A 26,101-nucleotide genomic window follows, 5' to 3' on the forward strand; every position below is an offset into this window, starting at 1 on the left:
GGAATAAATCCATTCCTTATCAATTTGCCAAAAGACTCTTCCCGACGCAAAGTTTCTACATCCACATACCCTGCAAGTCAGCTGAACAATGTGTCTTTGTTTTTTTAGCTGTTCAAATGAAAACTTCTTTTTCCTTTCCAGTGCTGAGATTCTGAATCTTAACAAAGTCCAGTGAAGGTAGATGTGGGAGGCTTCAGGGCGCTGTGAGTCCAAGTAAATAAAAGAGACATAAATTTTGCTTCTGAATGCTGAAATGAAAAAGGCCATGTTGCTTAGTTAGCCCTCAAGGATTGAAGATGTAGAAGGCGTAAATGAAGAGAAATCGTTGTCAGATTGTCTAGTTATACAAACACAGATCATAATGGGGCAGAGTCCTTCACGATCACCTAGTTTACTCTGCTAATTACCCGGAGAGTGGATTGAAGCCCAAACAAAGCAAGTGATTTGACAGAAGTTTCATAGATATTCTAGCCTTAGAATGTCCATCATGTTTATTTGCATTCTCTTGTGCTGCATTAAATAATATCAAAACAACTAGCTAAAAAGTGGAATTATAGTCAGACTGGTTCTTTTCTGTGATGTGCCAGAAAAGTTATTTTTAACCAAATTAAATCTTCTTTTCAAAAAACGAACAGATGTAAATTCAACTAAACAGGTTTGCATGGGGATATAGCCTCAAAAGGCAATGAATCTGGTCATATTATTAGCCACTGAGTCCTTTAGCAGCGGCCTCCTTATTTTTCCTGGTATTGAGCTTTGGGCACATTTCCGTGTCGTGTTTGCTTGCTTATGGAAACCTAATCAAGCACTATCCTCTTTCACTTGTTCATTTCTATTACTCATTCAAGCTTTGCGTTCCATACAGTAGTGTGAGTAATCGATCTATTTTGAGGAGGCCTGAAATATGATGGATTTCAAGTATATACTTTATTCATGCTAGTGCTTCCTAGGTCCTAATGCCTCCAGGGTGACTCTTGGATTTAGGTTTTCTAGTGTACACGTTTTTGGTCGTTCAGTCCTCCAGGGGGTGTAATGCGATGCCGGACTGTTTGTACGATATTTTTCACTATTATCACTACTATGCTTCATCAGATCCTCCAGGGAATGACCATCCACTCTTCCTGATGGTGGTACAGCAGAGGCACACGCATATGTTTTCTAGATATTCAACTTGGTTTAAATAGGTACAGCTACAGGTGAGATTTCAAATAATTCAGGGATCATCTTATATGGCTCCCCCAGCCCCGTTGTTACTCACACAAATATATAGAAGTTTGCTTCTGGAGCCATACTACTTTTAGGAAGAATTACCTCCTCAATAAGTTCAAGCAGATGGAAGGCGAGGAGAACTGCAAGATGATTAGTCTTGGCTTCCTTACACTTTGGAGAAGTTTTTTTCCCTATTATTCTACAGATAGCCTGATTTCTGTGCTCAGTGTCCGCCGTATCACTGTGCCTTGGCTGCCTGTAGTCATTGAATCGAGCAATTCCTCTCCCATCTATTTATGTATGCCTATCACAAATTATACTGAAGTGAGAATTTTGATTGATGGTGTATGTATATATACGTGTGTGTACATGTGTATATGTATGTCTCTCTTTCTTACACACACACACCTTCTCATGGAAGACTTTAGAACCTTTTTCTTTAACATTAGCATTACTTCAGGATGTCGTGTTTGCATTTGAAATCAGGTTCCATTTTTATTAGAATTTTGACACTCAAGGCCTGGATTTCTCTGTTAGCAAACATCTGAATGAGCTCACTGCTCCTGTGACCCTCATCACATGATGGGATACAAAAGGAATCAATGATGTGAGCTTTGCTCCCACAGTGCTTTATGGTCAGGATGGGTTGACCAGATCTGTCTGTAAAGAAGTAGGTAAGGTCCATCACAGAATGAAGGTGTAACATGAAGACTACCCTAAAGTAACTGAAGGCAGTGGTAGAGGTAGAGCCTGAGCTTTGTTAGTTCCCTGCAAAGTAGTCATGCTTGTGTCTTCTCATGGATTGTTTCTATTTCTTCTCTCCTAGGATTTTCTGATGTGCCCTAAGGTCCATGTAACTCCAAGGGCTCTTTATCACCACAAGTGCCACCCTGACCCAAAACCACTCAGAACTCAAGAATCAAGGCAGAATGGATGCTGCAGTGACAGATGATTTCCAACAAATTCTCCCTATCGAACAGCTGCGCTCTACTCATGCTAGCAATGATTATGTGGAACGGCCTCCAGTCCCCTGTAAACAGGCCCTCTCCAGCCCTTCCCTTATAGTGCAAACCCACAAATCTGATTGGTCCCTGGCTACCATGCCTACTGCTCTTCCCCGCAGTCTCAGCCAGTGCCATCAATTGCAGCCCTTGCCTCAGCATCTGAGCCAATCTAGCATTGCCAGCTCAATGTCCCATAGCACCACTGCCTCTGATCAAAGGCTCTTGGCCAGCATTACACCCTCACCTTCAGGCCAGTCCATCATCCGAACCCAGCCTGGAGCAGGGGCCCACCCAAAGGTGGATGGTGCTCTGAAGGGAGAAGCTGAGCAATCTGCAGTGCACCCCAGTGAGCACCTCTTCATTTGCGAGGAGTGTGGGCGCTGCAAATGTGTCCTCTGCACAGCAGCTCGTCCTCTCCCCTCCTGCTGGCTGTGCAACCAGCGTTGCCTTTGCTCTGCCGAGAGCCTCCTCGATTATGGCACTTGTCTCTGCTGTGTTAAGGGCCTCTTCTACCACTGCTCCACTGATGATGAAGACAACTGCGCTGATGAGCCCTGCTCCTGTGGGCCTAGCTCTTGCTTTGTCCGCTGGGCAGCCATGAGCCTCATCTCCCTCTTCCTACCTTGCCTGTGCTGCTACCTGCCTACCCGTGGATGCCTCCATCTGTGCCAGCAGGGCTATGATAGCCTCAGGCGACCAGGCTGCCGCTGTAAGAGGCACACCAACACTGTGTGCAGGAAAATCTCTTCTGGTAGTGCACCGTTCCCTAAGGCCCAGGAAAAGTCTGTATGACCTTCCCAAAAATGGATCCAGAGCTTTCTCCTTCTAACTCCCATTAGTCAAGTATAGGCCTCATCTTTGAAGAGGGGGAGAAGGATTAAAGCAGCCAAAGTTAGGGCCTCACCGGTGTTGCTCCTGCAGTGTCAGGGGATGGCCAAGTACATCCTGGTGCAGGATGCCTTGTTCTTTCTCACAGTATCTATCCCACTCCTCTTCAACCTTTTTACACCTTGCCATTTGAGCCCTGTGGCTGTCATGGCAAATTCAGGTGACACATAGGCATGAGATTTGGACACCGAGGACTGACAGAGCCAGCAACGTGGAGGTTTAGGGGCTCCCCAACATAATGCCTCTTGATGCAGGCTCTGCGCGTCACTCTACTTTCCACGGTGCCTTTGGAAACTTTCTCCTTAGATGGTTTTCACAGGTCCATGTGGAACAGTGTTCAATATTCCAGGGAATCTGACCCCTTTGCCCTGTTTACTGCCCTTTCTCTTCTTTACTCTTTTTCTCCCTCTCTCGTCTTATTCTGTGTTCCTTCCTCCTTCATCCCCACCCTTACTTCTTTTGGTTTTCTTCTTTCTCTATCCCTTCTCTCTACTCCTTTCCTCTTACTCTTTCCACCTAATTCGTTCTCTACTTGTATTTCTCTCTTGTTTGACCTCCCTTTGTTTCTCGCTACCTGTCCTTCTTTCTCTACTACGTCCAAAAGTGCTGTTTTTCCATAGGTGTTTCCTTTGACGCCAAACTTTGCTATGCTATACTATTTACTAAATTTTATTAAGGGAAATGGATTACTGTAATGAACTGATCACTAGCAATAGTCTGTATCCTGACGTGTGTGTGTGTGTGTGTACTCATAACCACACTCACCTGTTTGTGAGCATATGAGGCAAAAATTATCTTACATTTCCAGGTTTAACTAGTTGGAGTTTTACGCTCTTTCCCAATAATCAACTTATAGTACTGACAGATTCCACTAGCATGCGGAGTAGGATAGTAAATCAGGATGCTCATAACTTTGTATGTCTGACCCAAGTGCCAAAGGCAGACGTGCTTTATAGCTAAATGAACAAAGCAAGGGTATTACAGAGGTCTGTTCTCTCTTAGAAGCTAACTGCCCTGAGACTGCATGGCTCAGGCCTTAATTATGGACATAAAAAGTCATAAAACTTTAGAGCTGGAAGGAATCTTAACTGTTACTCTAGTTCAATGCCCTTATTTTGCAGATGGGAAAACTGAGGCCTGGAGACAGGAAGGGATTTTCCCAAGGCCACACATGGAGTTCATAGCAGGGTTGGGACTAGAATACAGGCCTTCTGACTCCTAGTTCAGTATTCTCTACCTACCCTACATCACACTAGGTCATGGGACTTTTCTCTTAGGACTCTGTTCACAGTGACAGAAAGCCATTGCCATTCAATTTGCTGTAACCATGCCAAGTTAGTGTGGTGGTCTTTATGCAGTGCATAGTGGGTAGCTCATTAACCATCAGGTGTTGAGGCTGCCCCCACTGGACATCACCTTTGGCTCTGTCACCTGTACAAGCTCAAGTGTGGAAACAAACAAACAAACAAACAAGGAATCCCTAACCAAGCTGTATCTTCGCCTACTCTTTGCTGCACACATTGTGCTCACTCCTGGCTTTGTCTGTCGTGGCAATTGCCTGAGAACTTAAATTTCAGCAACAGTGGAAAACTGAGATGAAAGACACATAAAGCAGAGAACTGACTTCTCTTTTACAAAAATACCAAGAGCCTGTGTTGTGAATCCACTTCAATGGGAAAAGGCTGCAGTGGGGATGGCAGGCAGCTAAAGACAGCTGCTAAAAGACACAAGAATTAGATCCAGTTTCCCTCTGTAAGTGAATCCAAAATTCACTGAGGAATTCAGAGATTGAGGGCACTTGCTTGAAATCAAGGTGCTCCAACTTAGTTTAAGACTTCCAGACTCTAACTTTATATATCATCTCTTTTAAAGTGTGCATGGATGTGTATCGCAGAGTGGAGACATGGAGAGAAATGTATAGTCATACACAGGGAGAAGAAGAAGGGAACGTCGACATCCCTTTGTCGGGTATATTCTAGAGAAATATGTGCCACTTAGTCTCTGTTGGTTCTGAATCTTCCTGAAGTGTACTGACATTTGGGCTGCACACAGCCCCATGCTTTCACTTTCGCCTCCTCTTCTAGAATTGCTTTGCTCTATTTTTGTATATATAAATATGTTATGACAATTATTAATAATGTTAACGATATTGCTGCAAATGGTGCCATATATAAGGTTTGGCTTCTTGGAACATTATAAACCCAAACCAATACCTGTAACCTCTTAAGTTGCTTTCAGATCCTTCCATTTTAAGTAACTTTTTAAAATTGTATGAGTCTGCCTGATTGAACTTTGACTTATCTACCCCTAAAAGCTGTGCCCAGTTCTCTGGGTCTAGCTGGATGGTGATGAGTAGCAACACACACTTCTCCCCGCTTATGCCTGAAATCTGCTTAGAGCTGAGATATATAAGGATTCTATGACACTAGTGCATTGTTCCTGGAGCTAAAGTTATTCTATGGATGTTTGCTTATTAGTTTCAGGGCCCAGACTATCACAAGTCCCTCCTCCTTGATAGCTCCTTGATATCCCAATCCTGCAGTCCTTACTCAGGCAAATTGTGCACTGCCAGAGGGGCCCTGGGCTCTGCCATACACCCAGAAGAGCTCTTCTCAGTGTATTTCTAAATGGCCTTACACTTGGTAGAAGAAACTGAAGGGTTACTCAAATGCAATTGCAATCTGCAATCTGCTGCTGAGTCAGGGCTTTCACTTGTGTCCAAGTTGGCCTGATACGGGCTGCATCTGGTTTACGTATAGATGGGTCCTGTTGGGGTATGTGTACAGACGTGTGAGTGTGCATATGTACCCTTCTGTGAAATCATATATATACATATACATACATATGTATATGTATATATATGTGTGTGTGTGTGTAAATATATATATTCACACATCTCTATATATTTTAATGTATTGCACATGTATATTTAAAATATATATGAAAGAACTCTAAATCCTGCAGAAAGCCTCTGTTTTCATTATTTTGCTACCTCGTGTCATGTACTGTATAAACAGGAATATTTAGAGGGTTGTTTCCTGCTTAGCATTTTTTTGCAGTTAAGTCATCTGTTACCCTCTGATTCTACTACTTTCCACATATTGGTTCCCTGATACATTTCACGTGACTTTAGCCAAGAGTTTTTCTTTGATTCCAGCCCATCTGCCCTTATCACAATGGCTATGATAAATATAGTGAACACTTATATAGTGCTTACTATGTGCTAAACACTGTTTTAAGCACATTGCCTATATTAGTTCATTTAATTCACACATTAAGATGTAGGTACCATTACAATTCCCGTTTCACATATAAGAAAACTGAAGCACAGAGAGGTTAATTGACTTGCCAATGGTAACAAAGCTTGTAGATGAAAGACCTAATATATCAACCAGAGCTGTCTGAGTCCAAAGTCCATGCTCTAGACTTAGGAATAGAAGTCTGGAGCATAAAGTAAACACTTCTGGTATAACAAGCCTCAAACAGTAAATAGTCCTTTCCCTAACTCCAGTTCCTCTGCAGTTTAACAGTTGAAACAAATGTGCTCCTGTGTTAGGATCAAAGCAATAGTTACAGATACCATATATTAGCTGCCTTGCTTCCCAAGATGGTGGCCACTTCTCAGTTTACAGTATAGAACTGGAAGAGAAATATTTTCACTTGTGCCAGACAAGGTGAGTTTTTAAGAGTGTAACCTTTTCTTTATAGGCCCAGGAAAACTAATTTGATTTCTTTCTGCAGAAAGTAGAACTAAAACTAGTTTTAGAACTTGAGACTAGTTGGAATTGTTAACATGTAAGTTCATTGATTATACCAAGTGCATTCTCTGACTCAAATGTAAGCACTCTGCTGAGGACCATTGTCCCATCACCTCCTTCATAGTGGCAATCCTTTACCCTGTTATTACTTCAGACCCAGAAAGAACATCTCTTAAAGAGCATCTGCTCCAACATCAACATTGTATAGTTGGAGAAAAAGACGCACAGAGTGAGAATATGACCTGTCCAAAGTTACATGGTTCTGAAATTGTGTAGAACTATGACTTATTTCCAGATGTCTGAATTTCTTAGAAAAGAAAACTCAAAGCAAAAGCTTATTTGCGATACCAAGGAAGTAAGAGTAAGGAAAAAGAGTAGGGAAGTAGGGAAGAAGGGCAATGAACATAAAGGAATGTATCATTGTGTTGGTCATAATCTGTTTCATGACAGGCTAATTTCTCAGTTTCTTATGACAGGCCATATTGCATCTCCATATAGCCCATCTGCGGGGGGCAGGGGGGAGAAGAAGAATTTAGCTCCTGCCTTCTATCTCAGTCAAATATCTCCCCTGTGAGATATTAACTCCCTTACACTTCTGGGTAGTACATGTGTGGATGCTCAAGCATGTACCTTGGCATGTCACACCTCAGCAGCAAGGGGCTGCTATAGTGGCTCCACTACACACAAGTGAGTATGTGGATATAGGGAGACATATGAATGTGATAACCTATGTATTCTCTGACTTGCTTTCAAGGGCTTCCTTCTGCATGGAAATGAAGTCTGTGGTTCAACTAGAGGAATAATAAAGTCTCAAAATATCCTTCTTCTTAGCATAAAAAGAAACTTTATGTTACTGAATTCTTCAAAAAAACATGTCTAAAGCAATGCATGTCCAAGAATGCACTTATGTTCATTTAGGCTTCATCAGCATAATGGCAGGAAAACCGGTCAAGTTAATAAACTCTGAAAAAATGGCTAAGCAGGTTATTTAACCACATAAAAATAAAATATTCTGTTGATCAACTGAATTTTTTTCTATTTCAGCCACTAATTATGATGATATCACATAGACACATTCTAAGTGCTGTACTATGGTTTATTCTCATAAACAATAGTTCCCTGTGCCCTTTAGACCATTCATACATGAAGCCAAAGCATCTAGTCAATAAAAACATCCCATTGATAGTTTCATATCTATGGGCAATGTCATAAAAGCATTGAATGCATTCCCCTGATTTCATTCTTGCTTTTTTCATGTAAGGAAAGATGAGCATAGGAAAATCCTGAAAAATTTTCAAGGTGAATAATGAAATCATGCTACTACTACAAACAATACAGCAAAACTTTCCTTCAATGACATGTACTTTACTGAGTCCAGTTACTTCTCAGTTCTCATGTACCTGAGTTACTAGCAACATTTAACATAGTTTCTCATGCTGTCCTCCCCAAAACACTTTTACCACATAGCTTCTAGGATACCACATTCTTCTGGTTTCCTTCCTACTTCACTGTTTGTCCTCTGTATTCTTTACTGGACTCTCTCATTTTCCTTACCTCTTCATCATCAAGTATCCCAGCAATTGGTCTTTGAAATATACTCTTGGAGTACCATTTACATGATGAGTTTCAAAATTATATCTCCAGCCTGGACTACTCTCTTGGACTTCCCACTCATAGATCCAACTGCTTATTTCACATCTCTACTCTGATAGCTAGTAGGAATTTCAGATATAACATGTTCAAACCAAGCTCTTAATCTTTCTCTCCTCAAGCCTGATCTTTGCAGCATTTCCTATCTTTTTTAATGCCGATTCCAAGCTTCTGGCTGCTCAGATAAAAAAAAAAAAACTTTGTACCTATTCCTAGGCATTTTATTAGTAATAAATGTAGCTTAAATTCTCAACCTCAAATCCTCAATTAGCCTTTTACTCTGATGATTTAGCATGTGGTCATTAATCGTTCCTTTTTTTTTTTTTTAAAGATTTTATTTATTTATTTGAGAAAGAGAGTGTGAGAGAGAGCACAAGCAAGGTAGAGGGGTACAGGGAGGAGAAGTAGGCTCCCCACTGAGCAGGGAGCCCCATGTGGGACTCGAGCTCAGGACCCTGGGATCATGACCTGAGCCTAAGGGAGACACTCAACCACTGAGCCACCACATGCCCTGGCAAAGACTGAAATCCTTGGTCCTTTCATCCTAACCTAGGCCCACATCCTTATCTTGACCCTCAAATTGATCAACATATTACCAGTGTTGCTGCTTTCAAAGGCCAGAATGACAAGACACATAGCCTCAAGGAGAGACATCTTGAGAATGACACTGCTCATTCTTTAGGGATCTTGATGTCATTACAATCAATGTTATGTATGTTGCTTCCAAATGTATTAACTGGCCAGTCTCCTAGAAAAGTAGAGGGTAATTTGCACCCACAAGTTGTCATTCTCCAACTCTTCAGGCAGTTTTTTGACTATACCATATAATTGTCACATCTCTGATGATAAAAGCCACAGATGACAAGGATCTGGGAACCCCCAAGTTTTTTAGGAACTAACAAACATTGCTGATGTAGGTTACTAAGGAAAGAAAACAGAGACACTTAGGCAAATGCCTCAGTTCCATTAATATAGGGCTTTAACCTCAAATCACCTGTATGTTTTCCTACTATGACAAGATGAGGTGAACTATACAAGCATTCTAAAGGTTCATTTTGAACATATGTTTTAAGGCTTAAACTAAAGGGACACTGAATGACTCACTTGGCCTTTTTCTCTTCAGTCCACACTTTAATCTTAGTCTTCAAAGTCTTAGCATTCTGATGACAAAACCAAACCAAAACAGACAAACAAAAAACTAAAAAGGAAATTCAAGGAAAAGAATACAATTTTTATAATATCAGAGATTAGTTAGTAACAATTTTACTGCATGGAAGGGACCTTTCCCAATGGCAATGAAGGCCTCCCAAGTAGGAGAAGTCTCCAGGCCTATATTAACACATAAGCTATATTAAAGGAAGGAAAGAAAAATTAGTGAGGAGTAATACTAAATGCAAGTTGAGATTTTTTTTAAAGGGTTAAGAAAATGAGCCATATGAAAGAAAAAAGCTCTGCGATCAGTCTTTTTCCTCTCACCTAAACCTCTTGAACTCTTTCTGTCCTTGACTTTTATCATTACTCTTCTTTTTCAAGCTCCTATAACACTTCCACTGGAGTGATTCTGTGTGTGTGTGTGCGTGCGTGTGTGTGTGTGCATGTGCGTGTGCATGTACATGTGTGTGTGTGAGAGAGAGAGAGAGAGAGAGAGAAATGTGGATGGAGCCTTGAGCTCTCCCTTAGAGGTTCAAAGTTAAGAGTATGCCCATTAACACTCTCAGCCTTTCAAACTCCCTTCTAGGACATGTCCCAGAGTAACTGGATCTTACACTAAATGACGAGGTTTCTCTACTTCAGAAATACCAGACTGGATTTGTGGCTTTCCCTGGATTGGCTTCTTCATGGTCAATGTAGTGTTGTGGAAATCACAGTACCCTGAGACCAGTTAATAAAATAAAAATCTTTGGAGGTAGGGCTGAAGAATGGCTGTTTAAAAAATTTCCTGTGTGATTATAATATGCAAACAGAGTTGAGAAAGCCTAATCACTTCATTCTATAAATGTAGATACTGAAGCTCAGAGAGGGGAAGTGACTTAAACATAACCACACAGTGAGTTAGAAACAAAGTTAGGAGTTATGAGAACCCAGATCTGCTGGCTCCTTGGCCAGAGATCTTATCTTCATACTACACTGCTTCTTTTTCTATCCCGTGCATTCTGGACCTTGCTTTTCTCATTTGTAAAATGAAGATAATGAATTCTAGAGATTTTATGAGAGTCCTTAAAACAGACACATTTCTAATGTATAAGGTTCTGCACAAATCTGAAAGAATGTGTTATACTTGAGGGAATTAATATACACCACATATGTGAAGCTGAGTCTATAAAATAACATAATGGAAATGGTTTCATATTTTAGACAATTATTTGGGTATTGTGTCTAATAATACGTATCAAGAAGTATCCCTTATGTGGGTTGTAAGTACCTTTAAACTTAACTTGGTACCAGTGACAATCAAGAAGTTAGAAGTCAGAGGTCATTATTTTCTTTCTCTTTCCCTCATTGCAACTGGAATTTTTAAAAATATAAAAGTAGTGACATATCTGGACTTCTTATAATTAGTCAACTAAAACATGTCCTTAGGACTGAACTAGCCCAGTGTTTCTAGGAGACTTGTAGATTCCATTCCTGAGGGAAGGGATTAAAAAAAAAAGATGTCTCTTCTGAAAGGCAGGATGCATGTAAAGGCAAGGGAAGGGCTGCCGATTAGGAGAAGCTACTGCTAAAGAAGTGAGAAAGGAGGGAAGAGGTTTTCTGATTTGGCTGATCTAAGGAAGTGGATTATTTGAGGGTCTAGTATCCCCAGAATGATCTGTAACCACAGGAAACACATTTCCTGAATTCCAGGGCCCCAGAACAGAGTTCTAGACCCATTCCAGTTTTATCCATCCCAGATATTAGGAATTTCCGGAGGGGGGCACTTGTATTCCCCTAGGAGTCATACATCTGGCTACTTGTTTATTTGGTAAAAATGGAATTCTGTACCATTTATAAAATGGACCTCTTGTGTCTTCCTTATTTTGAAAGTATAATGCACATTCCTAATTCATCATTCATTTTTGCCAATGATTTTTAAGTATTTTTGAAAGTTATTTTTAAATACAAAAATGTATTTATTTAACAAAGCACTCCTTTATCCTTTTATTTCAGCCATCCTAATAAATTAAAAAGAAGTCATGATTAAACTAGGTATTTCTATATGTCACATTACAAACTAGTTTTAAAAATCTACTTAGTATATATATCATCATTTCATCTTGAAATGCCTCCTTTTTAAGCGGGAAGCAGAGAGTCAAGGAATTTGAATGAATCAAGAGGACTAAAAGTATAGTGATAGGTGCTTATAATCCAGACCTGCCTCAGGCAGGAGTTACCATTCAGGTAATTAAGAGGTGATGACCCTAGTCTCAACTTGGGTTGTTAAAGGCCGTGTTTCAGGGGGCTATGATTTCCTAAAAATATAACCCAAAAAGCTCCTTGCTAATAGCTACACTGCTGATGAAGTACTTGTGCTTTGACTTCCCTAGTTCTAAAGGAATTAGAACTGGTTATGCATTAATGGTAGTAACATTGACATCTATTTCAAGAGAACTTCAAATAAACAGAATGGAGAATGGACCTGGGGAGAATAAAGGGTACTTATTCCATAAAAGCCTGGAACATAACCTGAAGTACAGAAGCAACGTCGAATTTAGAATTAGAAGATAAATGTAATAACACATAAGACAATATGAGATGGTAGAAGCCAGTCTTGATGAATTTCATCCAAAGAATTCTAGGTCACTCTACTAGGTGTTAGGCACCTTTGGTAGGTTACTTAGGCTTTCTGTGCCTGGTTTTGATCCCAGAAACCATGACTCTAAATATTTCATGCTCCTAGTGACTATAATCTATTGCTTTTCAGTATAAAAATTGCCATATGAGTAGCGTCATAGGATGTCCCCATTTACCTGGGACAGTTTCAGTTAACTCCTGCTTCCCATAAAATTTAATAGTGCCTTCTTATATTCTGAGAACTTATCCTGACACAACTTGGATATCACATGTAATAGTAAGCTTAATTAGCTAACTTTGATAAAACCATTGCATGAAAAGCATTCTAAACAATTTCAATGTTGGTCCATCTCTCCTATTATCCTCAAACACCATCCGAAATTGACCCCCCTCCCCATTTTTAAAGTCCTTCTTATCCAGCTTGCATCCCCTGGTCCATCATAGCACCTTTGACCTTTTTTATCTCCCTAGCACGCTTGATTTAAAAATCTAAACTTTAGTGAAATGAAACCACTTGTTCCACATTTTCATCTTAACAGATGAATGTGGTTAAAGAAAAATACACAACCACAAACTTCAAATGAGCCATCAGTACCACCAGATATTTCTACTTTACTTCTCTCTTCAGTTTGTTTTCCAAATTTCAAAAAGGCTACCTCATACTTCTCTCATCACACATCCAATACTCCCAGTTTGTCCATGCCTCCACTCCATCTATGACCTTGCCACATACCATTGAGAAAATAGAGGCATTCTCTTCTAAATCTTCTCCAGCCAGGCTTTTGAACCGATCCTCCACTGAAATGGCTTTGCTTGATGTCTTCGATGATTCTACTTTCCTAAATCCAATGGTAAATTCTCAATCTTCATCTCACACAAATTGCTGCAGCACTTGTCCAAGCTGATCACACCCCCCTATCATGACTTATGTTCCCCAGAAAACCAATAGAACCTGAGATGAGGACTAGCATGCAGTTGGTTTATTTGAGGAGCTGACTCAGGAAATAAGAAAGGGGACTGAGAAGAATGAATCAGGAAGAGAGGGACCATCAATTCCAGGGTATAGTATTGATCTGTTTGCCACTGTAGGCAACTGTGGACTATTCACACTGAGGACTTCCTGTGGAACTGCGTAGATGCACTTCAGAATTTTCCAGCAGACATAAAGAGAGGAGTGTTTATCCATCATATTCTATCTCCCATTGACCAAGGGTAATCTGAGAGAGTATTCACTCACTGGCACTTGCAGGCTCGTCCATGAACTAGAATCGCTGAGCAGGCTCCTGTAGGTGTTCTACCCAGCGAGAGCAAAGAAGCCCCAAGGCAGGAGGAGATAGTAGAAGAAACAGATGAATAAGGTAGCATCAGGTTTCCCCTGCATACAGCTGCTACAGCAATGTCCTGAGCAAAAAGGGGGTCGAGGAACACGTGACATGGGGCAAAAAAGACTTTTAACACACCCCCCTTCTTGAAATATATTCTTTACTTGTCATCCTGCACACCATACTCTCCCTGTCCTCTTCCTGCCTCAATGATCTCTCTCTTCTTTTCCAAGTCCTTTTATGGTTCCTCTGTATGAAACTTCTCTAAAGTATTAAAGCGCCAAAAATTTCAGTTCTTAGTCTTCTCCTCTTCTCTACCTACACTCACTTTCTTGGTGATCTCATCTAATCTCCTGCATTTAAGCACCATTTTTATATACTCACGACTCCCAAATTTATATCTCTAGCCTCATCTCTCCCCTGAATTCCAGACATTTTTCTTAAAATCTACACTTAAAAGTTTTATAATAATAATAATAATAATATAAAGTTTTATATTATTATAAAACTGAACATATTTAGAACATAAATGATTTCTATACTCCTAAAAATTGTTCCTCTCTCAGTTTCCCCCGTTTCTGTGTAAATTATGACTCCATTCTGGGACTTCTGGGTGGTGGCTCAGTGGTTGAGAGTCTGCCTTAAGCTCAGGTTGTAATCCCGAGGTGCTGGGATTGAGTCCCACACAGGGAGCCTGCTTCTCCCTCTGCCTATGCGTCTGCCTCTCTCTGTATGTGTCTCTCATGTATAAATAGCATCTTAAAAAAAGTGATGACTCCATTCTTCCAATGACTCAAGCCAAGCACTTTGAAGTATTCTTGATTCCTACTTTTTCTTCATATCAATTAGTCAACAAATCCTGTTAGCTGTACCCTCAAAATAAATTCAAAATTTGACCACTTCTCTCTATTTTCACTACTACTACCCAGTCTCATTCACCTGTGTCTGCTCCCTTGATAACTGCAGCAGCCCCTTGATTCTACTCTTAACCCCTCTCCCAAAGTCTGTTCCCAACAGAGAAACGAGAGTGATTGTTCCAAAACTGAAGGCTGGATCTTGTCATTCTCCTGCATAAAATCCTCCAATGGTCTTCCAATTCACTTAGAATTGGATTGATAATTTCCATCATGGTTATAAAGCCCTATATATATGCTCTTCTGATAAGTACATGGCCCAGTCCCTCGTTTAATATCAGGGGTCCACTCAAATATCACTTCCTTAAGGACCATCCTAAATCAGCATTGCTCACTATTTTATCCTTGTTTTGCTTCATTTTTTTCCCGATAGGATTTCTTACTACCTCATTACTATATTTTATTGTTGAATGAATAAATAAATGGATATTGTGGTAGTTAAATTGGAGCAAGCTTTCTCTTTTATTTTTATAAGATTATTTTTTAAAGTTTTTATTTAAATCCCAGTTAACATGCAGTGTAACATTAGTTTCTGGCATACAACTTAGTGATTGAACACATTCATACAACACCCAGTGCTCATCATAAGTGCCCTCCTTAATTCCCATCACCTATATAACTTATACCCCAACCTATCTCCCCTCTGGTAACCATCATTGTATTCTTTTTTTTTTCAAACTGTAATTTATTTCATTTTTATTTGTTTTTTTTTTATATTTTTAACTTTTTTTCTTTTTTTTAATTCATCATTGTATTCTTTATAGTCAAGTGTCTGTTTCTTTTTTCTTCTTCCATTTGCTCATAGGTTTTGTTTCTTAAATTCTACATATTAGTGAAATCATATGGTATTTGTCTTTCTATGAATAGTTTATTTCACTCTAGCTCCATCCACATCATTGCAAATGGCAAGATTTCATTCTTTTTTTGTGGCTGAGTAATATTCCATTGTATATATATACCAAATCTTTTTTTCCTCCTCAGATCCAGGATTAGGCTTCAGTTTAGGGCTAGAATATGGGTAAGGTCAGGGTTGGAGCCAGGATGATAGTATGTGCCTATTATCCTGCAGTTTAGAGACCTCTGCAGAGGGATAAGATTAGGGTTAGGGTTTTGGTTATGGCTAGGTTTAGGGGTTAGTGGTTAGGGTTAGCGTTTGAGGTAGGATTTGGTTTTCAGCCAGGGTTAGGATGAGGGCATAAGTATATGCCTTGTATTCTGCAGTTCAGAAAGCTCTCCAGAGAATAAAACCTCAGACTTTTGTTGGGGTGAGAATAAACATGGCAAACATCCACTGGCTGAGGTAGAGGGAGTTTGGCACTATAAATACTCTAACTGGATATTCAATTAGTCCTTCTTTTTTGATCTCTATCTTTGCACCCATTTTCAGAAATACTATAAATTCTTCTTTTAAGTATTTATTTTCATTCCAGTTGGTTAACATACAGTGTTATATTAGTTTTAGTTGTACAATATGGTGACCAACTAATTTCATACATCACCCGGTGTTCATCACTACAAGTGCCCTCCTTAATCCTCATCTCCTATTTCACTTCACCCCCACCCACCTCCCCTCTGGTGACCATCAGGGTGTTCTCAATTGTTAAGAATCTGTTTCTAAGTTGGCCTCCCTCTTTTCTCCCTCTGTGATCGTTTGTTTTGTTTCTTATATTCCATATATGACTGAAATCATACAGAGCAATCTTTATGGAAGTCAACAAATATTGGTAAATGTGCCTGTGTGCCACCCATTGCTTTATATATTGTTCCACTGTGTTCTCTCCCAAAACTCTTCCCTTGCCCCTTGGAATCTCTGCTTATTTTATTTCTCCACTTCTGGAACTAACTAACACCCTGAAATTACATTGCTGCCCCTTTAGCACTTTCTAGTGGTTGTTGTTTATTCTCCCGTATATGACTTTACTTCATTCACAATGCAGCTTAGACTCCAAGGAGATGAAGATTTGAGTATTATCCTCATAAAAAAAGTGTTGGTTGGAATTGTATGGGTGTATGATCTCTGCCAGAAAGTATACACTGGAGAAATGCAGAACACTAACAGAATCTTTCCTTTAAAGTGATGACTATAGGCAGCCCGGGTGGCTGAGCGGTTTAGCGCCGCCTTCAGCCCAGGGCCTGATTCCGGAGACCCAGGATCCAGTCCCACGTCAGGCTTCTCCCTCTGCCTGTGTCTCTTCCTCTCTCTCTCTCTCTCCCTCTGTGTGTCTCTCATGAATAAATGAATAAAATCTTAAAAAAAATAAAGTGATGACTATCATAATTAGAGAAAAGAAAGAGACTTTTACTGGTAAGAGTTCCAGTCATTAACAAAGGCAGGTTCACTGGACCTCTTTAAAGTATTTATATTAATGTATGTTTGGAAACAACTGCACTATAAAAATAACAGATAACAATTGTCAAGATCCCACTATGTTCCAAGTATAAAATTTAATCTTCATGACCAACTTTATGACACAGATTTTTTATAACTCTTGACAACAGATAAGGAAACTGAGACTTTGGAAAGTTAAGTGATTCGTTTAAGGCAATACAGTCAACAAGATTTTTTTCAGATTTACTGAGGTACAATTGATAAATAAAAATTGTATGATTCAAAGTAGATAATGTAATGTTTTGATATATGTATATATTATAAACCTAATACCATTATCAAGCTAATTAATATATCCATCATCTTACATACTTTTTATTTTTGTTTTTTATTTAAGTTTAATTTAACTAATGTATGTACTATTAGTTTCAGAGGGGATTCAGAGGGGATGAAGTGATGCATCAGTTGCATATAATACCCAGTGCTCATTACATCAAGTGCCCTCCTTAATGCCTATCACTCAGTTTCCCCGTCCTCCCACCACCCCTCCAGCACCCTCAGTTTGTTTCCTTAAGAATCTCTTATGGTTTGTCTCCCTCTGTTTTCATCTTATTTTTTCTCCTCTTCCCCTATGATCCTCTGTTTTGTTTCTTAAATTCCACATATGGTATTTGTCTTTCTCTGACTGACTTATTTCACTTTGCACAATACTTTCTAGTTCCATCTACATCCCTGCACATAGCAATATTTCATTCTTTCTGATGGCCGAGTACTATTCCATTGTGTATATATGCCACATCTTCTTTATCCATTCATCTGTCAATGGACATCTGGGCTCTTTCCATATTAGATTATTGTGGACATTGCTGCTATAAATATTGGGGTGTGTGTGCCTCTCCAAACCACTATGTTTGTATCCTTTGGGCAAATACCCAGTAGTTCAATTGCTGGGTTGTAGGGTAGCTCTATTTTGAACTTCTTGAGGACCCTCCACACTGTTTTCCAGAGTGACTGCACCAGCTTGCACTCCCACTAACAGTGTAAGAGGGTTTCCCTCTTTTCCACATCATTGCCAACAACTGCTGTTTCCTGACTTGTTAATCTTAGCCATTCTGACCATCGACCTCATGTAGTTTGTGTGTGTTGGGAGCACTTGAGATCTAGTGTCAGCAATTTCAAGTATACAATGTAGTTTTCAGTCAGTCACATTGCTATACATTAAATCTCTAGAATGTATTCATACCGCACAACTGAAACTTTGTACCCTCCAAACTCCCCATTTCCCCCTCCCAACAAACTCTGGTAATTACCATTCTACTCCCTGCTTATATGAGTTTGACTGATTCATAAGTGTTGTCACAAACGGTAAAATTTCCTTCTTTTTAAAGGGTGACTAATATAATTTTCCTTCTTTTTGAAGGGTGACTAATATAAATTTTCTTTATGCATTAATCCACCAATGGACACTTAGGTTGTTTCCATATCTTGATTACTATATGAATAACACTGCAATAAACATGGAGTGCAAATATCTCTTTGAGATACTGATTTCATTTCCTTCAGATATGTACCCAGATGTGAGATTGCTCTATCATATGATAGTTCCATTTTTAATTTTTTTGAGGAATCTCCATACTGTTTCCATAATGGCTGTAGCAATGTATATTTCCACCGACAACATACAAAGATTCTCAATTCTGCACATCTGATCAACTTTTATTATCTTTTATGATTTTGATAAGAGGCATTCTAACAGGTGTGAAGTGATACTTCAATTGTAGTTTTGATTTGTATTTTCATGATGATTAGTGATGTTAAATATCCTTTCATATACCTTTTGGCCATTTTTATGTTTTCTTTGGAGAAATGTCTATTCAGGTCCTCTGCTTATTTCTTAATCAGGTTATTTGGGGTTTTTTCTTGTTTACTATTGAGTGAGTTCCTTATGTATTTTGAATTCTAACCTCTTACCAAATGAATAGTTTGCAAATATTTTCTCCACTCCATAGGCTGTCTTTCACTCTGTTGATGGTTTCCTTTTCTGTGCAGACTTTTGGTTTGATGCAATCCCACTTGTCTCTTTTTGTTTATGTTGCCTCATGCTTTTGATGTCATATCCAAAAAAATCATGTTAAATTTCTGGCTGATTTGCTTGTCTGTTGCTTGCCATAACCGGTATCAAGATCTCAAGTTAGCTGTTACGCTGGCTTTTCCTGATAGTTTGTCATTGAGGTTGCTCTTGTTTTCAACAATACCAGTTGAGACTTTTTCCCTGCCCAAATCTAGCTCAGGACCACTTTGTCCAGCAATGAAGTTGCTAGTCCTTATGACTTACCTCATCTCTGGAGAATTACCATGACACGGAGCTGGAGGTGAATATAGGAGCAGTTCCAGACTAAAATGCCACAAACTCTCATTATTCTTACTGAAGTTTAGTAGATTTCCTTGAATAGACTCTTTTCAATTTTTTATGCCTTTTGCTAGTTTACAGATTTCTGTAATCGTAGTTTTTGAAAGTTTTGTCTAGTTTTTTGTTGTTGTTTTGTGGTGTGTGTGTGTGTGTGTGTGTGTGTGTAGAGGACTTACCAAGCTCCCCACTCAGAATTTCTGAACGTCCTGCCCTAGATCATTGATTTTTTAAAAATCTTTCTTCTTTTTAATACAATCATTGGAAGCTATAAATTTCCATAAAAACACTGCTGTATCTGTAGACCTACACATTTTGATATATTGCATTTTTTAAAGATTTTATTTATTTGCCAGAGAGAGAGAGAGAGGAAATGAGAAGAGAGAGAGAAGCAGGCTTCCAGTTGAATAGGGAGCCCAATGTGGGGCTCAATTCCAGAACCCTGGGATCATGACCTGAGCTGAAAGCAGATGCTTAACTGACTGAGCCACCCAGATGCTCTGATGTGTTGCATTTTGATTATCACTAAGTGGTAAATATTTCCAGTTTCCTTTTTGGCTCATGGTTATTTAGAAGGCTGTCTATTCATATCCAAGTAGTTGAGGATTTTCTAGGTATCTTTTTTTTCTTCAGATTTTTATTTACATTCTAGGTAGCCAACTCACGGCAGTATTGGTTTCAGGAGTAGAATTCAGTGATTCATCACTTACATACAACATATAGTGGTATCCTTTAACTATTTTTTTGTGATTTAATATTGTTTTGGTGAGTGAACAATCTCTACTTTAAATTTCTTTTAATTTATTAAGACTTATTTTTGTCACATTATATGGTCCTTTGTGGAATGTTTCATGTGTAGTTGAAAATTATGCTGTTTTGGAATGAAGTGTTTTATAAATGTTAATTGAATCATTATTGGTATTTAGTGTTGTTCAGGTCTTTTTTATCCTTACTGATTTTCTGTGTGCTTGTTTTATCAATTACTGAATGAAGTGTATTGACATTTCCAACTCTAATTGTACATTATCTATGTCTCCTCTCATTTATGACAGATTTTGCTTTATGTTTATTCAATATCTGTTTTTAGATGTATGCACAGTTAAAATTGTTGTATCTTCTCCTAGAATTGATTCCTTTATCATCATGTGGTATCCTGTTCATCCTTGATAATATTTTTTTATTGGAGTTCAATTTCCCAACATATAGCATAACATCTAGTGCTCATCCCGCCAAGTGTCCCCCTCAGTGCCCATCACCCAGTCACCCCAACCCCCCACCCACCTCCCTTTCCACTATCCCTTGTTCGTTTCCCAGAATTAGGTGTCTCTCATGTTTTGTCACCCTCACTGATATTTTCACTCATTTTCTCTCCTTTCCCTTTATTCCCTTTCACTAATTTTAATATCCCCCAAATGAGTGAGACCATATAATGTTCGTCCTTCTCCGATTGACTTCTTTCACTAGGCATAATACCCTCCAGTTCCATCCATGTCGAAGCAAATGGTGGGCATATGTCATTTCTAATGGCTGAGTAATATTCCATTGTATACATAGACCACATCTTCTTTATCCATCATCTGTCGATGGACACCGAGGCTCCTTCCACAGTTTGGCTATTGTGGACATTGCTGCTATGAAACATTGAGGTGCAGGTGTCCTGCCGTTTCACTGCATCTGTATCTTTGGGGTAAATCCCCAGCAGTGTAATTGCTAGGTCGTAGGGCAGTTCTATTTTTAACTCTTTGAGGAACCTCCACACAGTTTTCCAGAGTGACTGCACTAGTTCACATTCCCACCAACAGTGCAGGAGGGTTCCCCTTTCTCCACATCCTCTCCAACATGTATTGTTTCCTGTCTTAATTTTCACCATTCTCACTGGGGTGAGGTGGGATCTCATTGTGGTTTTGGTTTGTATTTCTCATCCCTGATAATATAACTCATTTAGAAATCTACTTTATTTGATATTAAAGTAGCTACTCAATCCTTCTTTTGGATAGAATTTAAATAGTATATTTTTCTCCATCCTATGGCTTAATATTTAAGGCTGTTGACTTGTAGGCACTTACAGTTTCTTATATAGGCACATATAATGGTATTTTACTGTGACAATATTTTAAATTAAAATTTTTAGGTTATTTACATTTAATGGAATAATTAATGTGGCTGATGTAATTCTACTTTTTTACTCTTTGTTTTCAATTTGTTCTATCAATTATTAGTTCCTTTTTGTCTTTTTCCCCCTTCTTTTGTGTTGAGAGGGTTTGTTTGTTTATTTGGTTTGGTTTGGGTTGACAATTTATTTCCTTCATTGGCTTATTAGCTTTACCTCTTAAATTTTTTTAGATCATTTTCCTTAGAGTTGATAATGTAAATGTTTGACTTATCAGTCTGCCTTCAGATACATTACACTTTCAGGTTCAGGGTAAGAACTTTACCACAAACTTCCATTTTTCTCCTCTCATCATTAGTGTTACTGTTGTCATAGACAATATTTCCAAAATACATTATTATTATTTATAAACAATTAAAATTTATTTTTAACCTATAGAGCTACAATTTATACTTTTTAAAAAAGATTTTACTTATTGATTCATGAGAGACACACATACACAGAGGCAGAGACACAGGCAGATGGAGAAGCATGCTCCATGAGGGATCCTGATACAGGACTCGATCCCGGGACACCGGGATCATGCCTTAAGCTGAAGGCAGATGCTCAACTGCTGAGCCACCCAGGACTCACCAATTTATAATTTTTGATGTACAATTCTTTCAGTTTCCACAAATGCATCACACTGTATAGCCACCACCCTGATCAAGATATCCCTAAAGTTCTTTCATACAAATCCTTTGTAGATAACTCTTATCTGCAGCCCCAGACCCTGGCAACCAGCAGTCTTATTTCTATCTCTTTAGTAAGGAGTTTCATCAATGTTGTATAAATGGAATCATAGGGTATATAGGCTTTTGAGTCTGGCTTCTTTAATTTGACATAATATATTTGAGATTCATTTATGTTGTTGTATGTTTCAGTAGTTTGTTTCTGTTGTATTCACTTGCAATTTGAAGGACATTTTAATTGTTTTCAATTTTTGGCAATGATGAATAAAGTTGCTCTACATATGCTTATGCAGGTATTTATGTAAACATAAGTTTTTATCTTTAATGAGCAAACTTTATAAGAAAATTTCAAACTGTTTTCCCAAGTGGCTATACTATTGCTCACCAGGAATGTGTCAGAGTTGCAATTGCTCCAAATCAGCATCAGCACTTGGTATTGTTACTCAAAAAAGATTTTAGCTACTCTAATAGGTGTGTTAGTCTTGTCTCATTGTTATTTTTATTGTATGCATGTTTTTCTTTAAATTATTGAGCATATTATATATTTTTTTAAATTTTTATTTATTTATGATAGTCACACAGAGAGAGAGAGAGAGGCAGAGACACAGGCAGAGGGAGAAGCAGGCTCCATGCACCGGGAGCCCGATGTGGGATTCGATCCCGGGTTTCCAGGATCGCGCCCTGGGCCAAAGGCAGGCGCCAAACCCCTGCGCCAGCCAGGGATCCCGAGCATATTATATTTATCACACTTGTTTAAGGTATTTGTCTGCTGAGTACATTATCTCTTAACATTTTTGTGTCTGTTTCTGTTCTACAATTTTACTCCTGGTATGAGTAACATTTGCATGCCTGATAATTTTTCATTGGTTATTAGGCTATGAAAATTAATATTTTTGAACGTTGGACTTTGTTGTCTTTTTTAAAGAGTGTTAAATTTTGGGGCGCCTGGGTGGCTCAGTGGTTGACTGTTGGCCTTTGGCTCAGGGCATGATCCCGGGGTCCTGGGATGGAGTCCCGCATCGGGCTCCCCACAGAGAGCCTGCTTCTCCCTCTGCCTGTGTCTGCCTCTCTCCTTGTGTCTCTCATGAATAAATAAATAAAATCTTTAAAAAGGAGTGTTAAAATTTGACAGACTTTTGTATCAAGGTGATTTCTTGGAGATTTCTTTTTTTTAAATTCTGTCAGGGAAAATCTAGGATAGCCTTTTCTTTAAGGCTAATTTACTAAGATGTGACCCTTTTTGGCATTTCTATTAATGTCCAACATTTATCAGAGGTATTTTTACTCTGGCTGGTCACAACTCTTTAGTAAGGAGTTTCATCCTTCTGTTCTCAGTTCATCCATCCTTCTAGTTCTCAGTTCTGTGGGGGCTCTTGGTAGTTGTTATTTTATTTGTGTTGTGGGGGTGGGTATACATGTGTGGATTAATGTTTAACCAAAGACTTAAGAAGACCCTTATGCAGATTTCTGGAGAGATTTTCCTGACTAATTCTCCCCTCTTCAGTTCTCCATCCTCAAACTCAATTCTCTGTCCTGTCAACTCAGACTAATGTGTTCTGCTTGGTGTTCTCCCAGCACCACAGTCCAAGGCACCAGAAGGTATCTCCAAGCACAAAATAATCATAGGGCCCACTTTACTTCTTTTCCTTATTTTAGAGGTCACAATCCTTTACTCTTTTTCTCCAGTGTCTGAAAACTGACATTATATATGTTTTCTCCACTCTTTTCGTTATTTATGGTGGGAAGATAATTTCAAATATTAAGGTCTGAGTTTGAATCTCAGACATTTTCTTTTTCCTATACTCATACCTTAGGTGATGCTATCCAATCTTATTGCTTTATATAATATTTATACCTTGACACATTTCCAAAATTAATTTCTTCAGCCTGGACTTCTCTCAAACCCAGATGTATATAGTCAGCTGGCATATACGCTTGAATGTTTGATGGACATCTAAAGTCTTCAGAGAAAGGGAAGTGTGTGAGGAGTTGCCACCCATCCTGCCAGCTGCCTGTCCTCAGACTCACTCCAACAAATAAGTCTTGAGAATAAAGAAGCCTAGAAAACATTCAAACAAGTAGCTGAGGCATATGAAATGCTATTAGATGCTAAAAAAATGGGGACCTATGACGAATATGGCATAGAAGAATAAGTGATGGAGGTGGAGGTGGAATTCATTTGGACAATCTGTTTGAGTTTGGTTTCACATTCCATAACCTAGGTGACATCTTCAGGGAATTTTTTGGTGGAAGGTGCCCATTTTCAATTGACTTCTTCAAAGATGCATTTGAGGTTCATTTTTGGGAGTCAAAGAGGCCTCCCGTGGAAGCAGGAGCCAAGGCGCAGGGTCATTCATTCTTCCTTGCTTTCAGTGGATTTCTGTCTCTGGAAAGAGTTTTTTCTTTTGATACAGAATTTACTTCCTTAGGTCATAGCCTCACTTCATTCTTTTCCACAGCATTTGGTGGTAGTGGGATAGGCAACTCTAAATCTATATCATCTTCATTAAAATGGTTAATGGCAGAAAAATCACTACAAAGAGAATTATTCACAATGGTGAAGAAAGAGTAGAGGTTGAAGAAAATGGCTAAAGTTCTTAATGATAAATGGTAAGGAGCAGCTGCTACACTTGGGTAACAAGCAACTCAATGCAGGCATGTAACAGAAATGTTACCTATAATGGGCACCAATGAGGATTAACAGGAACATTTATTTTTTGAAGATTTCAAATGAACTGAACTTTCAGTATAACTGTACCTAATCTAAAGTATTTATACACAGCTCATTGGAACCCTATTTGTCATAGACTTTTTAAAAATTATTTATTTATTTATTTATGATAGTCACACACAGAGAGAGAGAGAGAGAGAGAGGCAGAGACATAGGCAGAGGGAGAAGCAGGCTCCATGCACGGGGAGCCCGACGTGGGATTTGATCCGGGGTCTCCAGGATCGTGCCCTGGGCCAAAGGCAGGCGCTAAACCACTGCGCCACCCAGGGATCCCTGTCATAGACTTTTGAGTTTATTGTTGGGACCACATAATAGGACCACTATTTTGCACTATTTGGGAATTGGGGGTTTCTTGTTGTTTTGGTTTTTGTCTTTAAAATTGGGGGATCCCTGGGTGGCTCAGTGGTTTAACACCTGCCTTCGGCCCAGGGTGTGATCCTGGAGTCCCGGGATGGAGTCCCACATCGGGCTCCCTGCGTGGAGCCTGCTTCTCCCTCTGCCTGTGTCTCTGCCTCTCTCTCTGTGTGTCTCCCATGGATAAATAAATAGAATCTTTAAAAAAAAATAAAATAAAATTGTCGTGAACCTCTGTATGTACTTTGCTTTTTTCCTCAAAACTTATTTATTTATTTATTTACTTATTTACTTATTTACTTACTTACTTACTTATTTAAGAGTGAGAGGCAGAGGGAGAAGCAGACTCCCCACTGAGCAGAAAGCCCCGATGCAGGGCTTGATTCCAGGACTCTGAGATCATGACCTGAGCTGAAGGCAGATGCTTAACTCACTCACTTTGCTTTTTTATTCAACATGATCCAAGGTGGCCATGACTCTCAGACTAACACCAGCATAGACCTGCTTTTCATTGTGTTTCAAATGTGAGCCAGGTAGATAGAGTCAACCTGCTGTGAAGTTAACATTGCCAGGATGAATCTTACACAAAAATAATCTCAGTTTTTGTCAGTATTTAATATATTAATGCATTAATGGTGATAGATTTTTCATTTAATATGACTTTAAGATTCTTTTCCAGTTGTGCGTGAATGCTGACAACTTAGTAAGTTTTAAAAATAAACAATATTTAAACAAAATATGTAATATTAAGCCTAGGTTCAAAAAAGTAAAGCTGGTAAACTGGGTCTTTGTCATTAACTTGAAAAAATGCAAAGGTATTGGGGATCCCTGGGTGGCTCAGTGGTTTGGTGCCTACCTTCAGCCCAGGGAGGGATCGAGTCCCACATCAGGTTCCCTGCATGGAGCATGCTTCTCCCTCTGCC

The 26,101-nt window shown here is 39.1% G+C and overlaps 1 protein-coding gene and 1 pseudogene across 3 annotated transcripts in view; both read left to right on the plus strand.

Annotated features, from left to right (window-relative positions):
* Positions 1–6,042, plus strand: part of SPRY3 (sprouty RTK signaling antagonist 3) — a 186,947-nt gene extending 180,905 nt beyond the window's left edge. For all 3 annotated transcript variants that reach the window (XM_038588762.1, XM_038588763.1, XM_038588764.1), the window contains one exon: positions 2,036–6,042. In XM_038588762.1, the coding sequence (XP_038444690.1) occupies positions 2,139–3,005 (867 nt within the window). In that variant the 5' untranslated portion in view covers positions 2,036–2,138 and the 3' untranslated portion in view covers positions 3,006–6,042. The remainder of the gene's footprint in view (positions 1–2,035) is intronic.
* On the plus strand, positions 3,144–24,756 carry LOC100684661 (annotated as a pseudogene).
* Positions 24,757–26,101: the final 1,345 nt, after the last annotated feature.

This window comes from Canis lupus, chromosome X (genome assembly GCF_011100685.1).
Source record: "Canis lupus familiaris isolate Mischka breed German Shepherd chromosome X, alternate assembly UU_Cfam_GSD_1.0, whole genome shotgun sequence".
NCBI classification, from domain to species: Eukaryota; Metazoa; Chordata; class Mammalia; order Carnivora; family Canidae; genus Canis; species Canis lupus.